The 26570-nt window shown below is 38.5% G+C and overlaps 1 protein-coding gene across 2 annotated transcripts in view; it reads left to right on the forward strand.

Annotated features, from left to right (window-relative positions):
* The window catches only part of LINGO2 (leucine rich repeat and Ig domain containing 2), a 531284-nt gene that overhangs the window by 342285 nt on the left and 162429 nt on the right, over positions 1–26570 (forward strand). Inside the window, exons 4-5 of one of the 2 annotated variants that reach the window (XM_065046296.1) lie at positions 6284–6326; positions 14648–14805. In XM_065046296.1, the coding sequence (XP_064902368.1) occupies positions 14764–14805 (42 nt within the window). In that variant the 5' untranslated portion in view covers positions 6284–6326; positions 14648–14763. The remainder of the gene's footprint in view (positions 1–6283; positions 6327–14647; positions 14806–26570) is intronic. The other variant, XM_065046297.1, reaches the window with a different exon arrangement.

A 26570-nucleotide genomic window follows, 5' to 3' on the forward strand; every position in this document is an offset into this window, starting at 1 on the left:
CTCTTTATTTTTAAATGCCCATTGCCAAAGTCTTTCTCAATAGGAGAGCATCTGGGAATTGAATGTGATTTCTTCTCCATATAGGCACCAGCACCTAAAGCTCTATCACAGAACGGGCTCTCAGGAGTTCAGTAAGGCAACCTGTGTTCTTAATATGATGTTACAGGAAGGAAAAATGTATTTCGGTCCAAGTTACGGGAGAAGAAATAGAGCTGAGATTCATATGCAGCAATTCTCAGTTCTTCATTCTGCGTTCAATAAAACACATCGATTATAAAATAGCTTGTTTCCTGCAAGGATACTGTAACATCAAGCACTGAATGAGGACAGTAAGTAAAAGTAAAGGTTACTCTGTTTCATAACTTGTTGCTTGATTTTAGCTCAGTTTGCCTGGTGCAGTCTTCCTTAACATCACATGACTTCATATTCTCTTTCTTCTCCCAGGAAAAAGCTATGTGTATTTTCCATGAGTTAAGGGAGTATAGCAGATATATGAAATATTTAAAAAAAAACAGAGAATAGGTATACATTTATAATTGTGTGTGAAATTGGGAAGATATCAGTTCAGGACATATTTATTCCTTTTACCTCTATGCTCTCAGTACAGTCCACATTAAAAATCTTAGTTACGTTTTCAACTAGTCTAAACTGTCTTCTGTAGAAGTACTCTTATTTATATCCTCTGAGGGATATTAAGATTAAGAATAACAATCTATTAAGATTGTTATTCCTTTTCCTTCATCAGTTATACTAGGATGAATCCAACTGTACTGAGCTGGTCCAAAAAGGAAAAGTAAAATTGCTGATATGTGAGTAATACATATTCACATCCCTCTTCTGGTGATTTGGAGAGATAAGAGATGGAGAGACTGATCTAAATGAGTCAGCAAAACTATTTAGAGTCAGACTGCTTTAAATGATTTACACTGAGGCTGTCGGCCAGCCGTCAGTCTGTTGATTGACACAGACATGCAATTCCAGCTAAGCAAAATTCCAGATCGTACTCAATGCAGACTTCAGCTCTGCTTTGAAAAAAGAATATTCAGACAGATTCAGTTTTCATTCTAAAGTAGGATGTAAAAAACAAACAAACATAGACACACACAAACACACACACAAAACCCCAAAACTAACGAACAAACAACAACAACCTTAAAAATTATTGTCGTATGGTGTCATTATTCCCTGGTAGTCTTTGCTAATGACTTTGCTAATAATACCCGCTTGAACCCACCCTAAAGGAATACAGGAAGGATGCTGATAATCCTTTCATCTGTTAGTTGAACTCTTTACTGTGAAAAGAATTTGAAACTTGGCTCTTTCTAAACTGTTTTTAGTGGCTAAGGTTTCCAGAAAACCTGAGAGTGGCAGAATTATTGTTGGCATAATTGCTGCATGTGTACTTTGGCAGGGAGGACTGGAACATTAGCCCCGCTGCACGCTGATACACACTGCTGAAACAGTTGTTCTCATAAGTGACTGCTGGAGGGCATTGTCTTTATCCTGCTTTAATAACTCTCAAGCTAGGTGCACCTGAATCTATCAAGCTGTTTGTTCTGGGTTTTTTACATAGCATGAGGAGATACATACTATAAGGTCTTATGACAGGAAGATTTAGTAGTTTTTACAACCTCAAAATATGTGTTGGTGCCTGTCAAGCTCAGGTGTAAGTGTACAGGATGTTTCTGACAGCACTTGTAGAGACAGAATTGCAAAGATATCCTAGGAACAACTGTGAGCTTTACTGATAAAAAACTTAACTCTCGAATGATGTAAATCAGTAAGTAATGGTAATATCTCCAATTGCGAGCAGTGGGATGGCTACAGAAGTCTTTTTGCTTGCGGCATAAATAGCAGATATTACTTCTCCTCCTAGTCACACTGACCAGCAAGTAATCCAAATGCGGTGGAGTCTGGAGTGATTGTAAAGGACACAAGAAAGGTGCAGTGGGTTCCTTTTGAACAGTTTAAACTGGTCTATTGTGAGTTGTTAGAAGAAGGTGTAAATTAAAGGTCAGTAGGGAATTGTTCTAACTTGCCATTTCAAATAACCTTTTTTTTTAACATCATTTTTGGCCACACACTTATTTTCTGGCTTCTCATCTTTACTTACCCCAGCTTAGGTTGTGCAGGATGCTGTAGCTTATGGAAATTTATTTGTGTTCCTCCTCAAAAAACCCGGTTCAATAATGTGGTTTTAGTTACAGTTAAGTTACTCTGAAAAAAACATTCTCGAAACTAGGTTAACTGAGGACCAGTACGAAAAAGGCTTTATAGCAGATGTCATTCATGAGGGTCTTTTGATGTCTGCAATACTGTCTGAGGAAAAGGTTCTAGAAATTTGCTTTAATTTTTTTTTATTTGAAAGCCAAAACATAAGAAAACAGATGCCAACAGAAACAGTTTCCACTGCAGACCATCATCCAGGTCTGAACCTAGCAATAAGATCTTCGCTGTGACACTGAGAGCAGAATGGAAGAAAAGTATCTTCTGCCTAGGGCAGCTCCTTCATACACACGCATCCTTTCCGTTTCAAGCTTTACTGCAAGTTCCTGGTGGACTTTTTATGAAAAGCTAAAGGAAGAAGCGTGTGGTCTATAAGGCATGCCTTCATACTGCACATGTGGCCTTTACCCTCACTGAAAGCATTGCTATCAAGTTGCTGAAATGCACTGCTACATGTGCACTGGTGAGCAGGAGAGGTGGCCGACTTCGCTAAAAGTCGCACAAGCACTGTGCAGAGCCTGGGCAGCACAAGAGAAATCACCGTGCTCCCCTTTTGGTACTCTGTTCTTCTGTGGCTCTGACTGGAAAATTTCACTCTCAGAGCAATTAAGTAAAATTTTGATCTCCGTATTCTCAAAAAGTTCCTTTCCTGTAGTTGTTCACAATGACATACCACATTTTTGCTAAAGGAGTGAATTTCAAAATATCTAATGTCATTCTCATGACCTCTACTTTTCTCCATTGTCTGCTAATATTATTGATACTTTGTCAGTGTTACATAACATTCACTGATCTCATTTTCCATTACCTTGATTTAAATACAGATTTGCTTGCATTAGGTCAAACCTGGGCTTTTCTGTATTAATGCATTAATTAACTCAGTAGAAATCCATCTATAGCATACCATGGACTAAGCATAGTTGCTTTTCTTGGTGAAACATAGAACTTTTTAGGTGGACTGGAGGTAGGTGAACATAGCATTTTTCTTATTCCATTTAGTAATGGCATGTCAGTGGCATTGTTCTCAGCCTCATGTCAGGAAATGTCCAAGTGCAGATAACAAATGACAGTATCACTTCACAGATATGAGAAGCAGCTGTCAGTGAAGAATGAGACTAAGCCACTAAAAGTGAAGTGATAGAGGTTGTTGTATGGTTAGATAAAAATAAGGAACTAATGCTATTTAAAGCAGGGCAGTATGAAAAGGGATATGATGTGACCAGATGGGGAACTGCTGGTTGTGTACCTTCCTATAGCACATCCTGCCAGCAATACATTCCTCCTGTGGCTGTGATGAAGTTGATGTCTGATGAAGGGTCCTGGCAATGCGCGCTTTAACTTTCTGCAAAATTTTCCCATGGATGTAGAAGAGCTGACTGGGGCTGAATAACTTTATTCTTCGTATAGCTTAAAGACTGTATCCACCCTTGGATGCTAAAAGTGAATACTTACTGTTATTCCATGAAATAAACATCAAAGATTCTGTTTTTCTTGCTTTTGTAATCAGCATGCTAGACATGATTGTATATAAAATGAGGATAGGAATTCACTCATCTGTAATTATATCATCTCATTTGGCATCTAACTATATGATAAGAAATCAGTGATTAAATTTCCTTTCAAAGTCTTTGTTCATCAGTCACAAAACAAGCTCAGTAATTATCCCTTAGCTATTGTGAGAACTCTGCCTTCATTATTACATTTCTAATTGTTTTCAGTTAAGAAAATTTATTTTTATAGATGGCTCAGCTGACTCTTTCAGACTGTATGATTCTTCATTGTTTTCAGTGTAGAAAGCAGGACCTATAGATTATGCTAAAATAAATTAATATTTTCATTCTGGTATATATAATAGGATACATACCATGCATATATCTGAGTAGACATTATATTTTGTTCTTCTATGAGGCATTTCAATCCAAAATGTTATATAAATATTCACAGTTTGCCTGAAACTGCCAAGAGCTACAGCATCAAAGAAAAAATAGTTTTATTTTGTAACTGTGGGTGACATGAACCCATCCTCTCCGTGGAAATGCCATGTTTATCGTCCAGTCAATTCTGCAGACTTAATCTGTATGTTTTTAACCATTAGCTTGCAAGTCTCTTGTTGGGGAATTTTTATGGTATCCCTTCAGGTGAATTAAGCACCTTGGTACTTCAATATAAACACTTTAATGCACAATGCATTGGACAGAGTCCTACTGCCATAGGCAGTTCTGAGGGGAGTCTGCACATGTGCGGCATGAGCCAATTCCTGAGGTACCCTTGCCCCAGCACCAATCCTTTGAACATCAGTGTAGGACGTGTCAGCCGAGCATTGGGTCCATTTATCAGAAGCTGCAATGTCTTTACAATGAAATAAACGTTGGCATGTCAATCTGTACACAGAAGTATATACTTAAGGAGAAAAATTACACTGAAAAATCACAACTTCTTTCCAATAAGCATTCAAATGAAACACAAATATATGATTTATTTTTGAGTTAGCTACCTAGGGAGCACATTCTCAAGATTAGCTTTGTGAGTTTCAGCAGTTACCTAATAAACTGAAGATTTCGGGAGATTTGGGAATGACATAAGGTAGGATATTAAATTACTCATCATGTAAATCTACAAACCTCCTATATCTGACGAGGTGCAATATGCATGCTTTTCAGGTTGTCTCGTGTCCCCTCACAAGGGAGTCACAAGTCAGGTGACTTTTCTTTGTGCTTGCCAATAAAGCAACATCTGTTCAGACAAGGTTGCTTTGACTCTTACACCATTGTGATGATTCCTACAGAAATCATTTAACAACATGAGTCTAAAGGAAGTATCATGGATGATTGCTGTAACGTGTGTATTTTTCTATAAAGCAGTTAAGCCTGTGAAATTAAGATGGTTAAGATAATTGTACTATTTATTAATATACTGTAATAAGGCAAGCTCTATAATAGAATAGCAACACAGTACTTGGACTATAGTTCACTCATATTTCAAGGGTGACAATTAATTTTACACTTCCAGAAAACTGAATGTAGCAAGTCCAAAGTTTTATGAATTAAAGCATCTCCAAAGGGGCAGAGAATAAACAAATATTTTCAGGTAGTATTTAAAATTATATATATGTCAATGCTATATACAAACATTTATAGGTCTGTGTATATATATAAATATAGCTAAACATCTATAAATATATATGTAGAGGTGAACAAAGGATAGCAAGGATGGGCTACCATAGGAGTAAGCTTCTTCCTAATCTCAGAAAATATGCCAGAATTGTCTGTTTGTCAAGCAGGTGTTGATGTGTTGAACTCAAGTGTTGAGATCCTCAAATACTATAAATTGCTACTACTTTTCTGAAATCATTTGAGATGTAGAGGAGCCAAGGATCTGCTCCAGAGATTCTTCCACAATAGAGTATGAGAGAATATGATGCCATTCACAAAATATGTGCAAATAACAGAAGTTAGAATGGGAAAAGACTTATCAAGGTGTTCTTGTGCAAAATAAAACTGTTCCCAGTGCTCCGTCTATAATGGTTTGTCCAATGTGCTGACACTGGTATTGGTAAACCAGAAGTCCAATCATTATATTCCACTTCATTCCAAAAAAGCTGAGTAAGAGCTTGGTGCTAGGTGTGTTATTTTCTGTCATCTATAACATTGGTATTTATTTTTGAGCAGTGTTTGTTGGTTAACTGCTGCCGCAGTAACCAGTGCTGCAGAGGGAGTACAAAATACTGTTGATTCCCTCTTCATAAAATATTTGCTTTAGAAAGATTTCTTGCTAGGCTTTGTAACACAAAATGAACTGAAATCCAGGTTGGGAGGCTGGAGTGGAGAGGAGTGTAGGTTACAGTGGATCTTCTTCTCAGAAACCTCAAAAGAGGAATTGAGGGACGGAACAAATTACACTCATCTCTTGCAGGTAGCTTTAGGTCTGAAAGCACCATGCTGCTTGGTACTAAAGAAGCTTGCGAGCTGTGCTAAGTAAAACATTTCAGATAATAAGAATTTTTATCCTAAACTAAATTAGTTGGAAAAGTTTTAACAGGTGAATTTTGTTTCCAAAGGTGCAGTGATTGTCTGCAGGACTTGAACCCACTAAGTGTTAAGGTATGTTATTTGTATTTTCCATAATTAGATAACTTTTTCTGATAATGTCTTGTATTACTGTTTTCTTTTATGTTGCAAGAAAGTTAAAAATGGAATGTTTTTACTCTTATGTTTACAAATGTTAGGATTCTTTTTCTACATGGACAAGCTGGGATGTATATTGTGTTATTTTGGTTGACCACCACAGGTTGATCATAGGTCATATATCTCACACTTCTTAAATGGATGGAACAGGTTTAACTGATTCATGAGCTGATAAGTTTCTTTCTGTTTATGTCTTCCACTCTTAAATCAAGAAATCTGAAAAATGAAGGAAAACATAGTGCAACTTCTGAATTATTTTATTAAGCCTTTCTTTATTGAACATTCATTTTAACAGAATGTGTATAAAAGCTCGAGTTCCTGCATCGCATTATTTTAGAACTTCAGCTCTAGATCCAAGACTATGGGAAAATAAATAAATAAATGGAATTTTAAAGATTCGGGAATTAGACAGCAAATAAAAATGCAGCAACTTTTGAAATCAAAAATATCCTCTCCAATGTTAGTGTTTGATTTTATGGCTGTTGGTGTTCTTCATTCATGTTTGTGGTTTCTTGTGCACTGTGAGTAAGAGGCTAGAGATGGTAGAAAGCACACATGCGTGCAACTGAGGAATTAATCAGTGAACTCTTTGGTGTTTCTTATATTGCTGTATTATCCTTCAGGTGTTCTTCCTCACACACTTCTACTCTTCAAGGCCTGAAAAGACTTTTGAAGAGTCCTTGCCCTCCCCATCCCATGCTAGTTTTATTGGCAAAGGTCTCCTCCCTTCCTTATTGGTATGTTCCCAGGTATGTTCTGGTAGAACAGAAATAATAGGTGTCATCACCAGAAATAATAGGTGTCCATGTTCAGAACTTTTATACATGCAGTAGCTCCAATGGGACTGGGATGTGTCACAACTGTTACATGAAGCAAAATATTTGCACACATATGGGCTATATACTTCATTTGTGACCCACTGGAGTTGCTACTCATGTTCAGACCAATTGACAGCTCCTCTGATGCATCTCACATCAACTACTGTAAAAGCGCCTGATTCTTTTTCACCGACAGGCAGTGAACCAACCAGCAATGAAAACAGCCAAGTCAGCCAGTTGTAACACTTCTCATGTTGCAGTGGTAGTCAAAAAAGTTCTTGTACCCAATGGTGCTACTTAATTAATTCCAACTAGTTCACATGCTGCACTTACCTTCACATTAACTTCTGATAACTGCCAGACACATGATTTCAATGGCTTGGGCTCAGTTCTCAGTAGGTGACTATCCAGGTAATTTTGGATTTGATTAGCATGTTTTGTTGACTGGTCAGACAGGACAGAAGTCAAAGAGGTCATGGGGAAGGAACAACCGTATTACTTTCAAGGTTGCATATTCTGCTGTGTAGCAATTTGCTGATACCGGTCCTCCAAACCAATAACCAGGACTGCAAATGGAAATGATACTCCTAAAACCGTTGATACTTGTAGGCTGGAGCCTCTGCATTTGATGTTAGAAACTGATCTGTTAGCACACATATACTGTAATCACCACTAAACAGGTACCAGTAGAAGATTGAATTTTATTTCACCCTACACCATAGCTTCAAAAAGTCTCCCAAAACTATTAGGAGAGATTTAGACAGCACCATCACACCACTTTCTTTTCTGAAAGGTCCCACTCGCTGTTATAGCACCTTTTCACTTCTTTGTTTTGTTGCTACCTCTGAAATCACATCTGTCACAAATGCACTGAACGAACTGAAAATCCAATACCAACATTTAAAACAAGTAATCAGAACTAGCATTATTTTGATTGCATCCATGTCCTCTTCTTTCCACTGACCTTCTCTTCATTCTTTACTTGTGCTCTTGATTTAAGTGGTAAACTCTTAGGTCAGTTAGTGTCTCATACATCTATATGTCATGGTACAGCAAGAAACTCCTCTTATGCTGTCCTTCTTTTCCATTATCACTACTGAAAAAAAATACAATAACACAGAGGGAGCGATTAGTATATCCTCATAGATTATACAGAACCAGCCAAAAAGCAGTTCCCCACATCTCTTATTTCTTTGCTCTTTGAGATCTAGGCATATTCATGATGTTGCAAAACAAGACTAGCAAGAACCTACTACTGCAATGAGCAGCGTAATTCCAAAACATGAGCAGGATTTCAGGCCACCACAGGGTCTGACCTCCCCAGAAGCAGGGAAAAGGCAAACAGCTGTCACCAGTAATATCACAAAGACTCTGGATATGTAGAAATTGGTTTCTGCTTCAGTCACACATACTTGAACAAAGAGAGTGAAAAATGTAACCCCTTCATTTATGAATTTTGCTTTTATAATGGTGGAAATGCAACAGAAGGTGCAGACCTGTTGTGAGCACTTGGCTTGTCTGACTTCACTGGTTCCCATGAAGTAGCACACAGTTAGGTATTTGTTGTATGGGACTGTGCTTTTTAAAAGTATTCTCCAGACTTTGGCTTTACTGTCTCTCCAGTGTTATTACCTCAGTTCACTTTTAAAAATTGGACAGCAATAATGGTAAAAATGAACAAGTAGAGAATGAAATTGATGTTAAATTTTAAACCTGTCTACTTAAATAGGGTTCTGGGGTGTTACAATATAGTGTCATGGTCTTCTTGTGCAGATTCATATTTTAAATGCCAGTTTTACTGAATGTCTGTGACTTCAAAAGTCACAGCCAATATTGCACTTAAAACACTGTCTTAGCAGAATAGAGACAAAATAAGCTTTCTTCTGCTGATATAAAATAATAAAGCAGATTACACTGATTTGTCTCAAGGTAATGTGGAGTAAGAAAAAACTGATCGTTTTTTTAATTCTTTCTACCATTTTATAGGATTTCATAGAATCACAGAGTGGTTGAGGATGGCAGGGCATCTCTGGAGATAGCCTAGTACAGTGCCCCTGTTCAAGGCACGATCATCTAGAGCAGATTGCTCAGTGCCATGTACAGTCAGGTTTTTAATATCTCCAAGGATGAAGAGTCCACGGTCTCCTGGGCAACCTAGTCCAGTGCTCAACCAACGTCACAGTATTTCTTTTCTTAGGTTCAAAGAGAATTTCATGTATTTCAGTTTGTGATTGTTGCCTCTTGCCTTGCCACTTGGCACCACTGGAAAGATTTTAACTCCACCTTATTCAGTCCCTCCTGAAGTGTATTTATACACATTGATAAGATCATCCTGATTCTTTTTTTCTCCAAGCTGAACAGTCCACGCTCTGCTAGCCTCCTTGTGTGAGGGATGGTCCAGCCCTTCATCTTTGTGCCTCTGTGCCGGAGTTGCTCTTTATGTCCATGTCTCTGCTACTGGAGAGGCAGAGCCGAGCTCAGCAGTCCAAGTGTGTCCCATCAGATCTGAGCAGAGGGGAAGGAACAGCTCCCTCAACCTGTAGGCAAAACTCATCTTAATGCAACCCCCTTTCTTTGCTGCAAGGGCAGCATGCTGTCTTACAATCAGATTGTCTCCCAGGAACTTCATCTTTCTTTCTGCAGAGGTAGTTTCCAGCCAGTCAGCCTCAACCATAGCATCATTCCTCCCCAGGTGCAGGGCTTTGTATTTCCCGTTGTTGAACTTCATGAGGTTCCTGTTGGCCCATTACTGCAGCCTGTTGAGGCCCCTTTGAATGGCAGCACATCCATCTGATCTATCTGTCCAATCTAATGTTTGGACTTGATCTGGTGGGTCTCTTCCAACCATAATGATTCTATCATTATATGATTGACCACTCATTTCTGATGTTTTGTATAATCTTCAAATTACTGGAGGTGCACTCTTGCCCATTGTCCAGGTCTTCGCAAATGGCTTAAACAGTGTTGGCCCAAATAGCCAAGCCTGAGGTGAACCACTAGTGAAAGCCCTCTTTCTAGAATTCAGGCCCCTGATCAGAGTACTTTAAGGCCAGCAGTTTAGACAATTTTCAGTCCACCTCACTGTGCACTTACCTACCTCGTACTTCATCCATTTGTATGTAAGAATATAAAGCAAAATAATTTTTAAAACCTTACTAAAGTTGAGGTTAACAGCATGTGCTCTCCATCCACCACATTTGTCATCTCATCATCGAATGCTATCAGGTTGTTAAGCACAGTTTCCCTTTCATAAATCTATGGTGACTACTACCAATAGACTTCTTGTGCTTTATGGGTTTGGAAAGGTGTATGGCTAGATTTTTATATGTTCTCAAACATGATGCTCCTCCATCATGGGTAAGTCTTCATTGCTCCAGACATTCCCTCTGGTCTCAGGGGTTTGGGAGTCCTGAAGGCTCCTCTTGCCAATGAAGAATGAGGTGAAGAAGGCACCAAGTCATGCTTTTCTGTGTCCTTTACTTGGTCTTCCATTTACTGCTGAACTACTTGTAGAAGCCTTTCTTGTTGCTTTTCACATCCATCAACAAATTTAACTCCAGATGGGCTTTGGCTGTCCTAACTGTATTCCTGCTCTCTCTGACAGTGTCCTTGCTTCTGCCTTCTGCACATTTCCTTTTTATGTTTGCTTTTAGTCAGGAGTGCATCTCTTGAGGCCTCCTGCCACCTTTATTTGACTTCTGCATGTGATGATGAAAAACCCTTGAGCTTGGAGGAGGTGATATTTGCAAATCAAACAGCCTTTTCCAAAAAAAAAACAAAGAGCGAAAAACAGGTAGTGGACACTAATTGGTCTGCTACAAGAACTCTTCAGAAGACGACAAGCAAAATAATTTGTAAATAATCAACTAACTGATTTGATTTTATTGTTCACAGTAACCTAAATCTCATCTATGAGCTTTCCTAATCCAAAGCTCTGCCATAGATAATGCAACACAACTTACTGGCAAGCAGTGGGTACTATCAGTGTTGGGCCTTTTCTTTCCTGGAAAATTATAACTTGTTGAGTAGTCATTGTATCGACTTATTTTCAGTGTCTAGGATTTCAGCACCGAATTTGTTTCTCATGGTTGACCAGTTGTTTCTTTAGAAAACCCAGACATTATAGACAAATGACATCACAGAAAATTTGCTCATTTTTTTTCCCATTCCCCAAATTTTTGTTGAGTCTTATATAAATTTATGTTATATAAATCTTGTTAAATTCTTGTCATATTTTTTCTGTTTGTTGCTCAGTATTCTTTCCTCAACGCTTGAGATTTCTCTACAGAGCTCACCTTCTCTTTAATTCTGCTGATTTTTTTCTGTTGATTTTTGTAGTGGATTTGATCTATGAAACAGAATTGACATGCGTCATGGTTTAACCCCAGCCAGCAATTAAGCACCACACAGCTGCTCACATGCTCTCTTCCTGGTGGGATGGGATAGAGAATTAGAAAAGTAAAAGTGAGAAAACTCGTGGGTTGAAATAAAGACAGTTTGATGGGTAAAACAAAAGGTGCATGTGGCAGAAAAGCAAAACAAGGAATTCATTCACTGCTTCCCATTGGCAGACAGGTGTTCAGCCATTTCCAGGAAAGCTGGTCTCCTTCAGATGTAGTGGCTGCTTGGAAGACAAAAGGCCATAACTCCAAATGTCCCCCATTCCTTCTTCTTCACCCAGGTTTTTATTGCTGAATATGATGTGATATGGTGTGGAATATCCCGTTGGTCATTTGGGGTCAGCTGTCCAGGCTGTGTCCCCTCCTGTCTTCTTGTGTACCCTCAGCCTATTTGTTGACAGGGTGGTGTGAGAAGCAGAAAAGGCCTTGACACTGTGTAGGCATTGCTGAGCAATAACTAAACCATCGCAGTATTATCAACTTTGTTTTCAGCACACATCCAAAACATAGCCCCATACTAGCTACCAGGAAGAAAATCAACTCTATCCCAGCTAAAACCAGAAAAACTAGGGAGATTATCAAACACAGCTTTCCTTTCACCATATCTTTTTTATTTTACTCTGCCTTCAGAGCTGTGCTGTTTATAGGAGAACATGCAAAACCACCAGTTGCCATATGTTTGACTTTTCATCCTTCAATTCTTTTGACACCTTTCACCCAATTGCCTTGTACACAGTCTGCTACATATTCTTTGTCTCTTTCTACAGGTGAATGTACACTGTTTCTAAAGCACTGGCCCATGTTTCACCCTGACAATAATTGAATACAACTTTTTCATTGTCCTTCTGGAAAATATTAGTAAAAGCTTTACTTCTTTGTTTAGACCCCTTTATGTGTCTATGATATGACATTTCTAGGGGAAACTTTCAGAGATGTCACTATGGAAATCACAACCAAAGAAAAAACACCCTTCCTGTATATATTGAGTTTGATAGCAGATTTATTCAGAGACATATTAGTGTGTTCTTCCTCTGTTTCACTAAAATTAAGTTCTGCATCTGATCATGGAGAATCATCAATCTCTCAATGACTGAGTCAGATGCACTAGATTAGGTGAACAAGAGCCAATAATATTTCAATACAAGATATTCAGTCAATTTTCATAGTACATTCCACTAACCCTTCACATTTCCTACATTTGTCTGACCTTGTGCATGATGAGAAATCAGTACTATGATTCCTGATCATTCGCTCAGCTACATTCCTAAAACTCTGGACATGTTTGATCTCCCGTTTGAAGTCATGGAAGATATGACAAATTTTGTATATTCGGAAACTTAGTTTTTCATGGTGGTGCATCTTGCCTCAGATGCACTTAACTCTCACTTTAAAACTTGGCTAAGTGAGATCCTGTCCCGTTTTTTAGAAATATCTTCTGTTTGTATAACTTTTCCGCAAACTGCCAGTGACTTGTGGAGGTTGAATAGCAGTCTCTCTTTTGGCCCACTGGTTTTATCTCAATTGTTGCAGTCTAACAAATTTGAATTGTTGAGAAGTCATACTCTGTGTTAACCCAGTAGTGAAATGCTTTGCAAAATTAGACAAGAAATCTACTGTCATTTTACTTAGGACATTTCTGAATTTGGGTAGAACATGTTATTTTTATCTTGTGTACATATGTATGCATTAGCACTCACATCCGTGCATACTTTTTCCTGATATCTATTAAAAACAAACAAACAAACAAAAAACAACAACAATGACATAAACAACACTTGAGAAGACATTCCTATTACGCAGAAGGATAGGGAACATCTAGAATTTTGGAGATGTTTAGGAGTGATGCTCAGTCACGCTTTAAATTTCAATAGGGACTGAAATAAAAAGTTGGGACTCCTTAAAAAAGCCCAAATCTGTGTAACTTCTGGATGAACTGACCATTATCGTAGAATCATAACTAGTTTGGATTGGAAGGGACCTTCAAAGGTCATCTAGTCCAACCCCCCTGCAATGAGCAGAGACATTAACTAGAACAGGTTACTCAGAGCCACATCCAGCCTGGCCTTGAATGTTTTTAGGGGTGGGGCGTCTACCACCTCTCTGGGTAACCTGTGCCAGTGTTTTACTACCCTCATCTGGATGCCATCTGGTATTCCCCATGATATCTGTGCATTGGCCTGAATATGTCAGTGGCAGAGGACAAAGAGGAGGAAAATGTCTTCATTAAGTAAATTCAGTTTACCCAAATTAATCATTTCTTTTACTGAAAGAGGTAGACGCACTGCTTTTGGAAGTCTGGTAAAACCAACAAACAAAAAAAAAAAACCCCACACATTTAAAGATTGTAACAAGAGTATTAACTTGAATTACTAAAAGGTACTTAGAAATGACAAGAAATTTTCCCAAGGAACCATAAAACTATACAGAAGCAGAGTGCTATACAAAACTGCAAATTTCCCTGGCTGCATTAAAACTGTGTTGAAATATGCCACCTGACTACTTTACTTGTCTTCTTGCCTTTTCTTAGTAAAAAGAAGAGCACATGATTGCATTACATCCATTTGCAGGTTGTATTTTCTATTAAAGATACCATAAGAAATGCTACTCAGCAAAGCTCTCATGGAACAACTAACTATAATTTTACTGAATCCTTTCCATGACCTTTCTCAGATAAGATTCTCTTTGGTTCAGAATATGATATTGCATTTGAAATTTATATGAAAAAAAAAGACTTAAAGACCTATGTAGGAAAAGCTGCAATTAAAAAAAAAAATCTGTTTATTAATCCTAACAGTTTCAATGGCTCACTAAGTACAACAGAGCTGCATTGACTCAACAAAAGCAGATTTACTGGAACATGAGCTTCGCACTTTCTGGTCTTGATGTTTAGCAGGTGGTATTTATGTCTTTGTACTTACTCCTTTATAATATATTACCTGATCAAGTGCTCATGTTTCATTGTCCTTGGACATGGGTGATTATGTTTCAATAAAAATGTCAGAATATCTGTGTCTTCCAGGTTCGTTTCATGCATTTTGAGTGCAGTTCCATGAGAGATGCTGTTGCCCATGACAGGTTGGGATTATCATGATCAAGTGCTCCATTTTGACTTCAGCCACTGGCTAAAACCTTTGTATGGTAAAGAGGGAGCGCTGGACTTTTAAAAGCATTGAACAGGTAAGTCTATTGGAATCAGTTTATTTATCGACAGGGTTACTTCAGTTGCAGGTTTTTACAGAATCATATGTCACAGACTCTTTCTAACAGGATTTCTTCTTAATTGTCATCTCAGAGCAGCAGCTGTGGCTTAAAAAAAAAAATTGCTACTAAGTACAATACAACAGAGATCAGATTAAAATAAAATTTCAGTCATGTATCTCCAAACAGAAAGGAAACACAAAAAACATTGCACTGAATTGTGTTAAAGCAAATGCTTCTTTCAGGCGATTTGTCTGGACCATTTGCACAGCCCTATCTAACTGCCACAAAATCTGTATTCCACAAGCACAAATGCAAAGGAACACTGTAATTTCAGTTCTAAGCAGCTCTTATTTTGTGCAGTAAGTCATTTTTCTTCACAAAACATATTTTTTTGGCAAAAGGAGACTGACTTATTTCCCTTCATTGTGTTAGTAAGAAGAATCTCTGCTACACATGATGGTTTTGCACTAGTGTGAAAGCAATAGAAAAAACGTAAATAATTATGCTAGTAGATAAATTTAGTGGCCACTATGTAAGTTAGCATATTAAAACACTGCTATGTTTATGAAGTTTGGACCTGAGTTCTGAGACCTGAGTGTTTATCTCAAGATTATTTTAGCCTAATATTTTATTTTATTATTAAATCCTGATAATTCCCTTTCATCTTCAACTAGGAGTCTTGTTTCAGTGTCTAAATAATCTATCTCACTCCTTAGAGCAATCTGTAGGAACTAGTTAGTCTACCATAAAGCAATGTGGTGTGGACGTTCTTAAACATTATCAAAAATAGATCTATCTTGTCTGATTTTGATGAAAGTTTCATGAGAGAGGAAGAAAAGGGTGAACAGTTATGGTTTATTTTTTTCTATATATTGCTATAGCTTTCCTCTTTTCAAGTCAAAATCAAAGCTGTTTTGGAGTATGGCTAGGCCAGCAATACATACTTGTGCATAAATTCCAAGCTTTTAAAGATGTGAGCTGAACTACACAAATACACAGTTTGGGCCAGGAAACAGGAGGGCAATGTTAAGGTGACATTATACCTTGTGATCTTGACTGTGCAACTTCCAGTATGATCTCATTGCTAGAAGTCAGCTTAGACATAAGTGCACAAAAGCATCCTTTACATTCATTTTCCCAAAGTTCTGATTTTGGAGTACACTCAGATGCAGGTCTGGTGTATCTGTATCTATATCATAGCTGTGCTACCATTGTGCTCTGCCTGTTTCCAATAGCTATTTGCAACAGAATTATTTTTTTAATAGGTGGGAAAAGTACATATAATTTGCTATATAGTGCTGCTACTGGATTGTCCTCTGCATTCAAAACTAGTTAACTAAGGAATAATTTTCTAAAAAATGTTTACCATCATAAAAGACTTAGCTTTTTAACCTTGAGTAACTCAGAAAAGAAAGGAAAAGAGAGTGGATGAACAACTGAAATAAGATGACTACACAGTTTCAAAAACACAATGTTGCCGCTCAACTTTGAGATACAGAATTGGGCATTTTTATTGCTGATGTGTGTATGTGTATACACGTGTGCATGATGTTGTCACCATTTACTGCAGGGCAACAATAAACCATGGCAGACGGTACGGCTGTATTTCCACCCCTAGGGCAAGCAATTCCACGTGTACTGGTTGCCCCTCCAGGTCAAAGCAAACTGTGGCCTGCACTCTGCTGCCAAAGGAATAGAGAAAAACACATTACCAGTGTCAGTTGTGGCATACCACTTGGCTGCCTTTGACTCCAGTTCAAGTTGCAGTTCTAGCATACCAGGCACAGGAGTGCTCAGTGGTGGCATAACTTCATTCAGGCCAAAATAGTCTCCACTCGTCACTAGACTTACACACTGGCCAAACTGGGCTGTTAGAAGGTGAGTGAGCCTTACTGATCACACCCTGGCTCTACAGTTGATGAATCAACTTCTGGGTAAGAATTAAAGAGTCTCAATTTGTGCAACGTTGTTGACAACACACCGTTGTGGTAGCAATTGGCACCTGCTGGTTGTCAACCATCAGCAGTCCTACAACAGAAGGTTCCTTGGACAGACCAGGCAAAGTACACATATGTTCAGTATTCTCAGTGTACACAGCTGCTATACCAAACACCCATCAATACTCTTTTGGGTCCTTAAAATACCCTCTTCTGAGACAGTCTATACCAAGGATGCACGGAGCACCTGGACCAGTCACAATGGGATGCTTGTGCCAGTTTTTCCCAGTTAGGCTTGTTTCAGTCTCTACTACAGTCAGTTCCTGGGATCCCTCAGTCACTCCAAAAATACAGACGGATTGTGTTCCTTTATAGTTTGAGGGGATTATCCTGCCCTGAGCACCAGTGTACACCAAAGCTTTGCGCTCCTGGGGGTGTGTTGTACGAGGCCATCGGATCTGCACAGTCCAGTAAACTCTGTTATCCCTTTCCTCCCCTGGAGGTGGGGCCCCTCTATTTTGTGTTTTACACAGTCTCTGGGTACAAATTAGAGGTTCCTTCAAGAGGATCAGAATCTCTTCTGCCACTTCTGCCATTTTCCTAGGAGTTTTTCCTTTTAACTTACATACTCATTCCTGAAGTTCTGAGGTAGGTCTTCCATCCCACCTCCTCACATTTTTTCCCTGGTCATGTAGGAAAAAACACAGTGTGCCTCTCATTGTGGACGTCTTCTGTCGTCTCTCTTGAGATTGGAAACACCTTCTCCCAATAGCCAAAACATAGGTTTGTACAGGTTGTGAATGGAACCTGTCTTCTCTGAGTGCTTTGTTTTCTCGCAGCAGCTTTTCAAACTAGTCATCAGATTTTTCACATGGTTTCTACACAGTCAAGACACAAGCCCATAGAGACCCAGCAAGGCTGTCCTCCAAGTCACGAAGCTACTTAATCACTTCAGAAATGTTTTGTACACCTGCAGCTGTCCAGGTCATTGATGCCAATGACTTAGCATATGCAGGTGGTGTGCTTCATACAAACCTGTACCATGTAGGTTGTGTACAAAGGATTTTATCTGGGTCTGTCCCCTCTTGGCTGTTTGGCTCAAAAAATATTATCTCCCACAGAGCTAATTCTCTCAGTAACTGTATACCTCTCTCCATAGTATTCCATTTCCCTGGATTACATATAACATCTGCCTTGAAGGGAAACCTTGCCTTCATGGCTACCAGGAGTTGACTCCAGACTCCAGAGGGTGTTTCTCTCCTGAAAGTGCCCTATCAAGGGTGGCATCCCTTGACAGATATCCCAGCTGCTTGGCTTCCCCACCTTCTAGTTCCAGATTATCAACCAGGTTACAACATTCTCGCCTTCATGATGACTGAAGTCTTTTTGTGTATCTCTCAGCTCACTTGTAGAAAAGGATTGAGTGGTCACTTCCTCTCCTCCTTGTGTTGATGAGGATGCGTCTTGTGTTGATGATGATGCCCCTTGGCCATCATCTGCAGCACGAGCAGTCCTCCTTATGACTCTCTTACAACTGGCAACTGATGCTGACATGGGCTCACCATCTCTTGATTTATTTCCACCTCATCTCTCTTATCAGTAGCACAAACCGACACGCATTCAGCAAACCTGACTAATACCAACAAAGTACAGTCAAAGCTCCAAGGATATTCAAATCTCTCAAAAACATCTGTAATCTGTCCTAACGTAAAAGGAAAGGTATCATTAGTCATCTTTTCTATAGATTCGCTCATCCAATTAGAAAACACATAGGTGTATTTATATTCAATCTCTGCTTGAGGTTTCTCTAGATACAACAGTAATGAGTATAAATTCATTATCGGCTGGAGTATAATAAAATAAACCAGTGCCAAACCACACAGTAAAATCATCACCATAGTCCAGTTTCGAGATGTAACAGGCTGCATGAACCTCTTAGTGAAATATGCCCAGCACAAATAAGGTGCTGCAGAACACACTGCAGAGAGTAACTGATAAAACTTATGCCACAGCATCTTTAAACCAATGTAATTCAATCTGCTTTAATACTACTAGATGATGTCTGAAGCACACAGACCTGTGAGTATCTCAACCCTGTGAGCTGGCACCATGACAAGAAAATTGAAAGTGCGTCACAACAGTAAGAACACCAAAATCTACAAATTTTACCCCTTTAGTGCCAAATTGTAGCATTTTTGAGCCCCATGTTGGGCAGCAGTCGATCTGTCACCATTTACTCTAGGGTGACGATAAACCATGGCAGATGCTTTCTGTTAGCCCCCTCCACCCCAACTAAGGCAAGAGAATAGGAGGAAAAGGGAGAGAGACTTGCAAGTTGGAAAAAGTTAAAAATGCTTTACTAATGCTACTAACAAAATAGATAAAATAATACAAAATATACAAAATATACAAAACCCATCTTGAATTTCCCGGGGCAGCGCAGTGCTGCCCGCGGTGGAGCCGGCTGCTCCCGCAGCTGCAAGGCAGGCACCCTCGGCTGCACTTCACAACAAACCGGAGCTGGATTCAGGGATGCAGGCTGTGGAATCAGGCCCGGATCACAGGCATGTCAGGCAGGGTCTTCTTCAAATGCTGGCCATGTTGAAAGAGACTGAGACCTTTGTGATCTCCCACTTTCATAGGATGTATGACATGTATGGGATGGAATACTTAGTTAATCACCTGTTCTGTTCACCCATCCTTGCAAATACGCCCCTCTCACTTATGGGATGTGCAAAATGTTATCAGCGACCTTGGCTGCCATAGGAATAAATCTAAACCTGAGGCTCTTCTGCATACCATTTCTACTGTTATCAGCTCCTGTCTGCAAAAACATGCAGCCAAATTCAGAAAACTGTAATTACTTAGAAGAACTTAACTGAAAGGAAAATTCATTAAAAGAGAAACTGGTTTTGTTTTTCACAAAGCCGGGGCAGATGTACATATATTCATGATGTGTGTGTATATATATATATATATGTATGTATGTATGTATGTATTTTTTAAAAAAATGTGTTTAAAGAAATGTCTGATAAAATGGCATCTTATACTGGATTGTGTTTCTAGCTTCCCGTAACTTTCCTACAGAAACCTACAACCTAATATTATGTTCTTCTCATAGGCCTATATTTCTCATGGTAGCTTTATTCTCTTGATACTCATGTAGAGTTGGAGTCACTGTAGAATCAGGATTGTTTGTGCTTCACAAATCTTTATGTCCTTAAGACCCAGACCTTTATCCATCTTTAAAATAAATTGTTTGTAGTATTTAACTGAAGGCTCAACTATTAAAATGAAGCCAACAGTGTTAACACTGCAAGTACATACTTCTAAGGTTTGGGAGTGGGTAGTAAGCACAAGAGGCAAAAGAAACATGAGACTCTTATTTTGCCTTTCAGAAAGTATTGCTTTTTCTTTCTTATGTCCCTCATTTGTAGAAGTCTTTTGTAGTTTGTCCTGTGAAAACGAAGTGTATTTAGAATATCATTACATTTGTCATCTCAGTAAGGGTTCATATTTTTCAACTTTTGCATCAAAGGATAAATCATGTTTCCAGCTGTGTAGCTTTCTGTGCTATTGTGCTGGCCAAATAAATGGGGAAAAAAAAAAAAAAAAGGAGCTTTACAAACAGCTTGTGGGAGGAATCATTTCTCAAAAGTCTTCAACTACATTACTAGCCAATGAAGGATGTTTGTTAATCAAAGGTCTATCATGACTCCAAATATTTTTCTTTCTGTGGTCTACAAAACCTTGTACTCCAAAATTCATCCTTACATCATTTTGTTTTTGTTGCTATGAACTTGGAAAAATCTACAAGAAGCAGTGGGAAAATATTACCTCCCAAAGCAATATCTATTTCCCCCTCAAATTTTGCATAGCAGTACTATGTACTTGACACCCCAAGAAGGCACAGCACTTTTTTTAGGGGCTAGAGGCAGAGCAGGAGCAAGCCTAGACACCTGATGCACTACTCAAATATTTTTGTAGGAGACTGTTTTCAGTGTGTGGAAGCTTCAAATAATTCCTTAAACTGTAAAAATAAGGCACTACTTATAAGTTTACTGTTTTGTGGGTGCCTTTTAGAGGGAAAAGTTGTTTTCATTAGTTCACTTCGGTTTAATAGCAGTAATTGCTAGTGTATGAGAGATAGGTCTTTGTCAGGAAGTTTCAGTGCTGGATTTAGGCTCTTATGAGGTGGTTATAAAAATATTCCACCAGGCCTAGCTCAGAATATCTTAATCTATTTTCAACGAATAGTGATACTTTTGAAAGTTTCTGCATAACAGAAATTTAAATATAATACAATTATGTATTATGAACTCTGAATATTTCAGTGACTATTAAAGAAAAAATGAAAACTCTTCCAAAAGGTGATGAGTTCATATCGTGAAAGTTTTGCATTCACCATTCACAACAAAGCTAAAAGTGATATGCAGACTAGCATATCACTGCGCTTTCTGGAAAGGCCTGAAGACAAATACATATTTTAGATCTGGAGGCTTTAAGTGACTGATAATTATACCACATTTTTCCTTCAGGGTTATTATGGATATGCAGCAGACTGATAACTCCAAGTCAATCTGAGGCTGTCTGCTTATAATATCAAGTGAAAAGTGGGCATGTCTGGGAGTTAGGGATGAGTTGATCAAGTTTCTGACTACTCATGTGATTTTCTGAGAATATTTTGAACTTAGACAGCAGATTCAATGCTATTACTAATACTTTGTTTCTCTTTGATTTATTCCTCCCCCCAGTTCTTCCTTCTTTTGAAATTGAAGTATTTTTAGTTATTATATGAAATAACTTGTGATTTCTTCATTTCATTTAAGGACTGTATTCCTACAGCATGTAAATACTTAAAAATGTAAGGTTCATTTTTGTCTAAGGGATGCTGTGATCTGAAGTGATAGAAAAAGGTTCTTAAAGGATTGAGCCTTAAGAAATAGAAGGTAAATAAAAACCATTTCAACTTTTATTTTTACTTATCATTATATTGTTAGTCTCATGAACTAGAGGCACTGTAAGCCACATCTTTAGATTCCTGCTGGACGGTTTTTGAAAGAAAACATATTTCTATAAATATTTTTCCCTTTCCGGGTCAGATGCTTAATTTTACTAGTTTGCAGGTTTTTTAATTGTTGTTATTATTATTTTTGTGGGAATAATCTGTTAAGATAGTTAAATCTGAGCAAAAATATTCAATAGACCTCTGAGAAAAACAAAGTGTTTCTTTTCCTGGGGGAACAGGACTCACACTTTACTGATCCTCTTAGTATCCTGGCTCACTGGAAAATGAAAGATGATATCTTCCCTTCTCTTTGTTCTCTTCTCCTTCTCTTCCCCATTTCTGTCATTTAACAGAATTTTCTACTTCTTATAGCTTATGATGTAAGCAAATGGATAGTGGAAAGTGCCCCTTGTGACATCCCTGCCATCTGGGAATAGATGAGTATGCTCACATTGAAGGGTGTGAAAAGGGCCAGGAGAAGGAGGAGCAACAGAAAGAAAAGCTAGCTTAATACTTTCCATTAAGTCATTAAATGAAAATGGAAAATTGGAAGGGTAAAGAAAGACTTAAAAATCTGAGGAAGGAAAGTTTTGACCAAGTAAGAAGACCGTCCCCATCTCCACGCTACTGAATCTGGATAAGAAAGTCGGGAGTCGTCTCTGATCATGGCCCATGGAGATGCCCTCCTCATTCCAGCTGCCCCTAACTGTTGTGCAGTGTGGGCATTGAGGGTGTAAAGTAGGCAGATTAAGTGAGGCTGCTCTAGCCCAGCCTTCCTGAAAGCTAGAAAGACTCCTCAGACCCGTTCTTGTCTGCTCTGTTGCAGGATCAACCCAACTGATAGGCAGACAAGCATAAATTTCATACAGCTTGATCAGCATCATCTGTAATTATGAAAAGAGATGGATAAGGTGGTGCTTGATTTAACTAAAACAGTGCATAATGGAACTGGCCATTCCTCTGCTTTGTAATATAGACTGTCAACACTATTTGGCTTTTATTGCCCTTAAATTACTTAAATACCACTTTATACAATGGGCCATATCAGCCCAGAATGGGTCAATATCCAGTGTTTGTGCCTTTTAAAACACCCCTATACACATTTTTTGAAGTGAAATCTCATAATCCTGTCCTTCAAATTTATGTTTCAATTAAAAATGAAGCAACTTATTTTGAACGTTATTTCTCTTACTCTGCTTTTATCTCTCAGGTTTTATCCTTCTATTTGTCATTTTATCACCTTATCAATCTTTAAATTTCAATTCTCTAGCAAGTTCAGTAGGCCAACAATGGAAGCTAAATGTATCTAACACCAACAAACTCACGAATAAAAATAAATGAGCTCCTAGGGAAAGTTACCAAAATTGTTTCATTACAGAGGATCTTACAAAAGATGGCACAAAGCCATGACAGATATGGAGAAAGGCTTAGGGAGATTCTGAGCATGTCCACACATGTATCCTGTTGCTGATAATGGCAGCTCAAGTCCTGTAACACTGTGACTTCTTTAGTAAAATCTTCCCTGTCACAAAACAAGGTGCAGCTGGAAAGAAGAAAATATCTAATCATGGTCATGTTAATAATCAATGCCCTGAATCTAAACCTCCTTTTAATATTTTTTAAAGAATTGTTGAAATATATAGACTTTTCTGAATATTCATTGCTTCATAGAAATAGATACATTAAAAACAAAAAACAAAAAAACAAAACCAGATCTGTGTGTCAAGAGAAGTGCCAAACTATTCGAGTAATTCCTTCTAGTTTCCAACCTTTCACTGTGCAATGTGTGTAGATACATATAAATTTATATAAAGAACTCTACTTTCTTCTTTATCCCAGAGTATCCTACTTGGATACTCTGGATTTCTACCCTCCTATAGGCATGTTTAAAAGACAAAACAAAACAAAAATAAACATACATGCTTTTTCAAGGACATTTCTGTACATAACAAAGGTTCAGGTTGTAATCTGATTGTCTGTGGATTTTGTCAAAATGAAGTCACACTCTGAACTTTCTGTCTTTACAATTCCATGATTTTATAGTTAGGGTTTTATGAGAGTTTGCTTTTCTCCTCTTATTGGCCAATCTGTTGTGACACTGTAAAGAAACACGTACTTGCACACATCTGAGATTGCACGAGCTTCATCCTGTGATGAGATGGGAATGAACAAGAGACTATCTTAATGTGATGCAACTTGATGGTCCTGCTCTAGTTAGGGACAGTTCTCTACAGATTGGAAAAGAAAACATATTTAGCAGTCAGTGTACATTGAAATATAAAGCTCCTAAACTAGATAAACAAAATACCTCATGGTATTTCAAGTACACAGTAGGTATTTTCAGAAGTCTCTAAATAAGCATTGGAAAATACACATTTTAGCAGCTTCAGATGGGCTGTCCAAGTCAGTTAAATAATATCCATGCTCCAAAAAAAGCAGGAGTTAGAGAGGAAAACTTGTAATGTATGATCATACAATAATATGTCCTTTAAAATGTCCTTTGCAACATTTGTAGTTTAACAAATGAAGTTTCATGTATCTGGGTGTCAAAATCTGTATTCAGGAGGTCTGGCAGTGAAAATAACTTTCTGTAAAGAAGCAGAAACACTGATAATGCAATTATTAATATTGTAATGCAAATTCTTCAGCTGAAACCTATGAATTCAGGGAAATACATGTGTTACAATTGTTACTAAGAATCTTTCTTAATTGTGAATGTTGAGATCAAAGCTATAAGACATTGCAAGACATTATTACATAAGATATTACATGTGATCTACATTGAACAACAATTTTTTTTTCAATTATTTATATTTCAGTAATTCAAATAATATTTCAGTGGTGTTTTCAGAAACTTCAGTCTAGGATATGACAATTAAATTGTAAGGGCTGCTTAGTAGAAGACTATCATAAGATAATGCTAGTCCTCGTATCAAATAGCCATTCATCATGAACTGTGGCATATTTTTAGTATTAATAAAATACAGTATTTTAGGTTCCTCTATTTAGTGTGTTTTGTTCAAAGAGCGAAAGATCAAAGATGTATTCTGCAAATGGTCTACTTATCCATTGCTGTGGAACTAACTTTACATTAAGGCATGACTGGAACCAGATGTATATTTTTATGTAGTATATATGTTGCTTATATGGCATCTTTATACGTTATTCTGGTATGCACAAAACTGCATTCACATGCATGCATGACACTATTATCAATTCTGAGCACAGAATTTGTGAAGATACACTTAGTTATGTTATGATGTGAACTTTAAACTTCATCATCTTTTTTGTGTTGCAACTCTGTGACAGTAAAAACCACATTTGCAGTTTGAAGACAAAGTAATGATTCATTGTAACTGAGTCTGTGAAATTAGAACATTAATCCTACTATTAATTTCCTGTTGTAGTTTTCCTCTAGCAAAGCAGATGAGCATGTTGGATTTCTCTTTGTGTCTCAGAATCTTTTTGCGCTCGCTGATTCTGTTAGTTCCACTGATACTTCATATAGTGGGGAGAAACACCTCTGGAGTTTCTCTAGAGGTGGCAGTTGCTCCAGACCTAGCCTACAATGGTGCCATGGGTTGATCTTGGATGGATGCCAGGTGCCCAGCCAGGCACTCTCTTACTTGCCCTCCTCAACAGGACAGAAGGAGAAAATAAGATTTAAAAACTCATAGGTTGAGATAAACACAGAGAGATCACTTACCAACTGGAGTCATGAGCAAAACAGATTCAATTTGGGAAAGACTGATTTAATTTATTGCCAATTAAGAAGAGACTAGTGAGAAACAAAGACAAAACTAAAACCACCATCCCCTCGCCTCCTCACCTTCCCAGGTCAAATGGGGCATGCAGGTTGCAGTCAGTCACTAACACTTTGTCTTTGCCACTTCTTCACACTGTTCCCCTGCTCCAGCATTGGGTACTCCTCACAGGTTATGTCCTTTAAGAACTGCTCAAACGTGAGTCCCTTCCATGGAATGCAGTCCTTCAGGAACAGGCTTCTCCAGTAGGGCCCCCCAACAGGCCACAGCTTCTGCCAGCAAACCAGCTCCAGCTTGGGCTCCTCTCTCCACAGGACCACAGGTCCTGCTAGGAGCCTGCTCCAGGGCAGATTCTTCACAGGGTCACAGCCTCTTTTGAGCATCCACCTGCTCCGGTGTGTGCTGCAGGTGGTTTTCTGCTCCACTGTGGACCTCCATGGGCCACAGGGGACAGCTGGCCTCACCAAGGGCTGCACAGTGGGCTGCAGCGGAATCTCTGCTCCGGCGCCTGGAGCACCTCCTCCCTTTCCTTCTTCACTGTCCGTGTTGCCTGCAGAGTTGTTTCTCTCACATTTTCTCACTCCTCTCTCACACAGCTGTCACCTAGGGTATTTTATGCTTTCTTAAACATGTTATCACAGAGACACCACCATCAGCATAGTTGATTGGGTCAGCTTTGACAAGAGGTGTGTTTGCTTTGCAGTCTGCTGGAACTTGCAGTGTCCAGCATGGGCAGCCCTGGCTTCTCCTCACAGTGGCTACTCCTGCACCCCCCCTGCTAGCAAAACCTCACAACTTAAACCAAACAAAGATTGCACTGAGTTGTACCATAAGATCTTGATTGTCCTTGAATATTGAAAACTTTAGGGGAAAAGAAGAAAATAATGCAGTTGACAACTTTTTGATTAATTATGAACACTGGAGAGTAAGAAATTGCATTTCTCAAGCATAGGTAATATACACAGAGCTGATTATGCAGATTATGCTGTTAAAACTATCCCAGTTTGGGTAAAAATTGTAATTAAAATTGTT

This window comes from Columba livia, chromosome Z (genome assembly GCF_036013475.1).
Source record: "Columba livia isolate bColLiv1 breed racing homer chromosome Z, bColLiv1.pat.W.v2, whole genome shotgun sequence".
NCBI lineage: Eukaryota > Metazoa > Chordata > Aves > Columbiformes > Columbidae > Columba > Columba livia.